This window comes from Humulus lupulus, chromosome 6 (genome assembly GCF_963169125.1).
Source record: "Humulus lupulus chromosome 6, drHumLupu1.1, whole genome shotgun sequence".
Classification (NCBI taxonomy): domain Eukaryota; kingdom Viridiplantae; phylum Streptophyta; class Magnoliopsida; order Rosales; family Cannabaceae; genus Humulus; species Humulus lupulus.
In genome coordinates this window covers 37,315,930-37,322,277 of record NC_084798.1, presented here as the reverse complement: position 1 = coordinate 37,322,277, position 6,348 = coordinate 37,315,930, and the positions used below count along the sequence as shown (strand labels likewise).

The window sequence follows — 6,348 nt, the reverse complement described above, 5'->3', positions numbered from 1 at the left end:
AGGCGTGACCCCGACATTTGTATCAGACAAGTAGTGGCAGTACGAATTAGTACAAAGAGTGGAAGCACTACATGCATACCTCTGACCATGTACCAGGGCCGACACCACAAGCTCTGCACCACTACCCTAACAATGTACCTATGTATGATTTTGTCCCTTGGGACCACCTTGTATCAGAGGCCATTTGAGCCCATCTATAAATAGGCTTCGACCCCTCAAACCGAGGGGTTGGAAAAATTAATTGTAGAGAGAGATAGAAAAGCAATATACGAGATGGCCCTCCATTTTTGTTCTGTATGTTTCTTTCTTAAGTTTTTCCTAAATTCTATCTACATGGTTTTTGCAACAACCTTTGAGTTTTCCATCCATATATCGTTGACGAGTTTCTACCATCAACACCAGGAAGTCTCCTTTGGATCGATATGCAAAGGAAACTTATAAGGACAATAACCAAGTTCAACAATAGGGCTCAGAGATTCATCAATGTAGAAGAGACAAGGTCAGCATTAAAACTGACCCCTAAACCTGTTATAACTACAACAACAAATGTCAACTCGGCCTCGACCTTGACTACCCCCTCAACGTCGCGAACCTCAAGAGAAAACCCTTCAAAAGAAAGAAAAATGAAAGGAATAACTCAGAGGCGGATGGGGGGAAAAAGAAAAAGGAGATAAATATTTCTCCATTTACATAGTTTATACCGAGCTTACAGAATCTCGGGAAAAACATTTTTATTGCAAAAAAAAATCAGGTCTCATTTATACGACCATCCAATGCCAAATCAAAAATCAAAGAGAGATACCAATAAATTCTGCAAATTCCATAGAGACGCCGGTCATACCATCGATGAATGTAAACAACTGAAGGACGAGATTGAAGGTCTGATATTGAAAGAATATTTTGGGCAATATGTAAGAAACAAAAATTTAGCCCAAGCGTCGGGTGGACAGAGGGCAGCTCTTACACAGCTTACCCAAGACAACACGACCACGTGCACAAGGGAGGATGATCGACCTCCCTCGATAAATGGGGAGGATGTGGTAACCATTTCCGGAGGACCACACCAAGCTGGATTGGATAGAAATGCCCATAAAAGATATGTCAACTAGCTCAAGACGGGAGATGGATCTCCCTACGAACCTGAACTGCGATCTCCAAAACAACAGAGGGTTGAAACTCAACCCATTACTTTCACAGAAGAAGATGCATCACATGTCCAATTTCCCCACAATGACCCTCTAGTCATCACACTCTAGCTCGCCAATAAAAGGGTGTGCCGGGTCCTGATAGATAATGGGAGCTTGATTAACATCATTTACAAGGCTAGTTTGGAAAATATAGGACTCATAGTTCGAGACTTGAAAGCTGTGCGACAACGTTGTACGGATTTTCAGGAGAAGGGATAGCCAACACAGGTTCCATCGAGCTCCTAGTAACCTTGGGAGACTATCTAGTCTCAGTAACCAAGATGATGGATTTTATAGTAGTGGACACCCCATCATCCTACAATGTACTGCTCGGGAGACCAGCCCTGATCAGGCTGGGGCAGTGTCATCTGTGAGGCACTTGGCCATCAAGTTCCCAACATTTAGTGGCATTGGGACGCTGAAGGGAGACCACCTTGTTGCCCGAGGATGTTATAGCATTTCCATGAGAGGGAAGGGCCAAACAAGTGCGGAGGCATTTGTTGTCATCTGGGAAATAAGCGGAACAGTCTTCGAAGTCGAAGAGATTGACCCCATAGTAGAAGAGGATAGGGTCGATCTTAGACCAATATAAGAGCTCGAAGAAGTAGAGCTCGATGAAAAGGATACCACTAGGGTGGTAAAGATAGGGAAGAACCTCCCTAATGAAGCGAGATAGGAATTAATTCGCTTCCTAAGGGAAATCAAGATGTATTTGCATGGTCGCACTCGGACATGGTTGGGATCAGCCCAAACATTATAAGCCATGCACTTAACATAGACAAAAGCTTCCCCCCAAAGCAACAGAAAAGAAGGCTCCTAGACGATGAAAGGAAGAAATCCCCAAAAGAAGAGGTTGAAGGGTTGAAGGCAAATCGATTTATCTGAGATACTTTTTATCCTGATTGGATAGCCAATCCTGTGCTAGTTTTGAAGCCCAATGGCAAGTGGTGAAGTTGCATTGATTATTCGAATCTCAATAAGGCATGTCCAAAGGTTTGTTTTCCCTTACCTCAAATTGATCAGCTCGTAGATGCCACTGCAGGTCACGACATCATGTCATTCATGGATGCATACTCTGGATATAACCAGATAGCCATGCATGCACCTGACCAAGAACATACAAGCTTCATGACTGATAAAGGCTTGTTTTACTACAATGTGATGCCTTTCGGGCTCAAGAACGCTGGAGCCACATGCCAAAGATTGGTAAATAGGATGTTTGCTGAACAAATAGGGAATAACATGGAAGTGTATGTGGACGATATGCTAGTCAAGTCCAAATATAACTGTAACCATGTGGACGATTTCATTGAATGCTTCGTTGTACTCCAAAAGTAAAATACGAGGCTTAACCTGCAGAAATGCTCATTCGGAGTATCATTGGGAAAGTTTCTCAGATTCATAGTAAATGCTTGGGGCATAGAGGCAAACCCAAATATGATTAAGGCATTAATCAATATTCCCTCACTTCGAAAACATAAAGATGTCCAAATAGATGCCTTAAGTAGGTTCATCTCAAAATTTACAGATAGATGCCTCCCATTCTTTAATCTTTTGAGAGGGGGCAAGAAATTCGAATGGTGGACGAGTGTGAGGTTGCATTTCAAAATCTTAAGAAACACCTCACCGAACCACCAATCTTATCCAAGCCAATCACATGGGATGTATTGTACTTATACCTCGCCACAACAGAGCATGCAATCAGCGTGGTACTTGTTCGGGAGGATAAGAAAGTGCAAATACCTGTTTACTATGTTAGCAAAAGGTTACTGGGGCAGAGTTGAGATATTTGTTAATGGAAAAGCTGGCTTTGTGCGTGATACATGCATCTCGAAAGCTTCGACCCTATTTCCAAGCACATTCTATACATGTATTAACTGACTAGCCATTAAGGAAAATACTATCCAAGCCTGAGGCTTCTGGGAGATTGTTAAAATGGGTTGTCAAACTCGGGCAGTTTGAGATCACCTATCATCCAAGAATAATGATCAAAGGGTAGGCCTTAGCAGATTTCATAGTTGAATGTACGGGAATCACCAATGAGGAAGTCATAACCCTAGCCCGTGAGCTGTGGAGACTTTATGTCGATGGGTCTTCTAATAAGAATAGGTTGGATGCAAGAATCATTTTGATCACTCCGACGAGAAATCGTTTTCATTCAGCTTTATGGTTTGGCTTTGAAGCGTCAAATGCTGAGGCTGAGTATGAAGCATTATTAACAGGACTCTGGATAGCTTTTGAGCTCAAGGCAAAGGCCATTAACTGCTATAGTGATTCCCAATTAGTCGTTAACCAGGTTCTAGGAGAATATCAAGCTCGTGGCATTAAAATGCTCCCACAAGGTAAAATAATTTAGCAGGAGTAAGACTGTCTCTCTGTTTTGGCTCTTCCTTCCTAGCTTGTGGGTAGTCCTTCCTTAAATGACTAATGCTCCCACAAGTAAAGCAGACCCTGTTCCTACACTCTCCCTGATGTCGTCGTCGGCACCGAGGACACACTGGGAAACTCCTCCAATTGTCTCCCCCGCCCTGACGGCCACTAAAATCACCCCATGCCCTCCTATCCGAGCCAAGAGGCACAAAAGAATATGGGACTTTCTCTTCTGCTCACTGGGGCCACTACCCCAGCTAGATCCAGTAATAGGAGGCACTGTCCTCTGAGCATCGCGCCTAGCAACACCCTCTCTCCATATCTGATCCTTGACCCCCTTAGCTGTAAGGGCCTTCTCCACTACCTGTGCTTAGGTGGTAGTTCCCGGATCCAAGGTTATCTTAATGTCATAAATGATCATAACATTCAATCCTCGCACAAACCGATCTCTCCGTGCCATGTTAGTAGGCAACAAATTCAGCGCGAACTTTGTTAATCGATCAAACTTCAAGGTATACTCAGTAACCGTCATCTGGTTCTGAGTTAGGTTTGTAAACTCATCAGCCTTTGTAGCTCAGACTCCAACATTGTAATATTTCTCATTGAATATATTTCTGAATATAACATTCCTTCTCTGAGACACAACATCCCACCAGATGTGGGCATCTTCTCTCAACATGTAGCTGGCACAGGCTACTCTCTCACTCTCTTTGACCCTCATGAAATCCAGGATGGAAGAAATCATGTTCATCCACTGCTCTGTTTGCAGTGGGTCTGGGCCACCCTCGAATGTGGGAGGATGCTGCTTCCTGAACCTCTCATACAAAGGTTCCCACCTATTTTCCACAGCAGGCTGGCCTGGCATTGGTGCCACAGCCTGTGGAACCTGTAACCCAATGCCCTGAGGAGGGGCTGCTGCCTCAACTGTCGAAGCTCTTCTTCTATTTGATGAAGTCTAGCTTCCATCTTGGCAAATAACTGTTGCCAATTCGGTGGGGTAGGTGGAGGGTCCTAATCCTAGTTGTCATCCTCGGCCCTATTACTGCGGAGTTTGATTGATTGCTGAGGCATTACCGCAATATGCCTACAATCAATGACGCCGCACATCAGGCATGATAACAACATCCAAAACCACCTCCCAATCTCATCAAGCAACCATAACCAACAAGTCCACAAATCACACACATAACATACAACAATCAAGGGGGTCATGCCCTAACATCATGCATATTAGCCAAGTAGTCGCGTACTATTCTCGTGTCTTTCGGTCTCTGCGTCCCCATTTCTGTTGTATTAGCCACGCTTGCCAAAAATCCCATGCATCCATGCAGTAACATCTTCCCAGCTTCTAACGCTGAAATGATGGGAATTCGTAGTCCTGTTGCTATTCCCATGAACGAAAAAGGCTCTTCTCCATCAAGCTTAAACACCACCACTTTCTTCTTGCAATCGATGGTAGCGTTGTACTTTGTTAGCCAATCCATCCCAAGGATTACGTCAAAATCGGACATATCCAGTTCAATCAAGTCTACATATATCTCCCTATCATCTACCCTCAAAGGCAAAGCTCTAAACCACTTCCTAGATATTACCACCTCTTCAGTTGGTAACATGGTCCCAAACCCCTTAGCATGCATCTCATGGGGTCTATTAAATCTATCTAATATTATCTTAGAAACAAAAGAATGAGTGGCTCCATAATCAATTAAAACATGACAATCAATTCCAGCGATAAAAATCTGACCTGAGACCATGGAAGTGCTTGCTTCTGCTTGAGGCTTGGTGAGAGCGAACACACGTGCTAGAACTAGATTATCATCCTTCTTGTGGTGTTCTTTAACCCCTTTCCGAGTCTTCTGTGGACAGTTCTTCCTGATGTGTCCTTCCTTGCCACAACCATAACATGCGTTTGCCCGACATTCGCCTTGGTGATGCTTCTTACATTTATCACATTTTGGGCACCATACCCATTCCTTGTTACCATTGTGATGATTTCCCTTATTATCTCTGGCGCTCTTATCTTGGCTTGACTGCCCTGCCTGGTCACTTCCTTTCCTTTTCTGATCATTAGCATTATGACCTTGGGAGGCGTTCTTCCTTACCTCTCTTTTAGCAGCACCTTCCTTCTAGATTCTGTCTTCCATTCTTTCAGCAGTGAGAGCCCTTTCCAGAACCTGAGCATATGTATTGTTGCCCTCTATCAATACAATCTCCACATCTTTGGCTATCATAGGCTTTAAACCTCCAACAAACCGGTCTACTCTAGTTTCATTGGTTTGCACTAAATCTGTCGTGAACTTGGCAAGTTTATCAAACTTTAGTGCGTACTTTGTCACCGTCATGTTCCCTTGAGTCAAGGTGGAAAACTCATCCACCTTTGATGCCCGTACTGCTGCATTGTAGTACTTGTGTAACGATCCAAATTTCCTAATAAGGCTTAGGGCCTTGATTAGGGGGCTAGGATGGCAAATTTTGGGATTATATGATTATGTGATATTTATGTGTATCATTATACAAATATGTGAGCTATATTATAACATGACTAGATATGCATGTTTAGGCGTATTAAATATGCATGTGGGCCATTCACAATTAAGGACCCCGTTTTAAGTCATCTGTACTTGTACCGCTTTGATGTTATACATGAGTTACTTTATTATTATTTGTACCAATATGAATATTAGTATGATTTGGGTCAATACTAATAATAATAAGGGTTATGTGGATAAGTTTATTAAGTGGTTATGATTTTGAGTTCAGGGCTACTAGTAGATGATAATTAATATTATCA

General features: G+C 43.0%; 1 protein-coding gene across 1 annotated transcript; it reads right to left on the bottom strand.

The window, feature by feature from the left end:
- Positions 1-4,765: 4,765 nt before the first annotated feature.
- Positions 4,766-5,899, bottom strand: LOC133784982 (uncharacterized). The gene is made up of 2 exons (XM_062224243.1): positions 5,732-5,899; positions 4,766-5,617 (listed from the first exon to the last, which is right to left on the bottom strand). Exons 1-2 carry the CDS (start codon positions 5,897-5,899, stop codon positions 4,766-4,768), a joined length of 1,020 nt encoding a protein of 339 aa, XP_062080227.1.
- Positions 5,900-6,348: the final 449 nt, after the last annotated feature.

Coding starts and splice junctions, on each gene's coding strand:
- LOC133784982 (XM_062224243.1), bottom strand. CDS start 5,899: ATGACGGTGACAAAGTACGCACTAAAGTTTGATAAACTTGCCAAGTTC. Junction 5,618..5,731: donor GCAACAATACATATGCTCAG/GTTCTGGAAAGG, acceptor GCTAATGATCAG/AAAAGGAAAGGAAGTGACCA.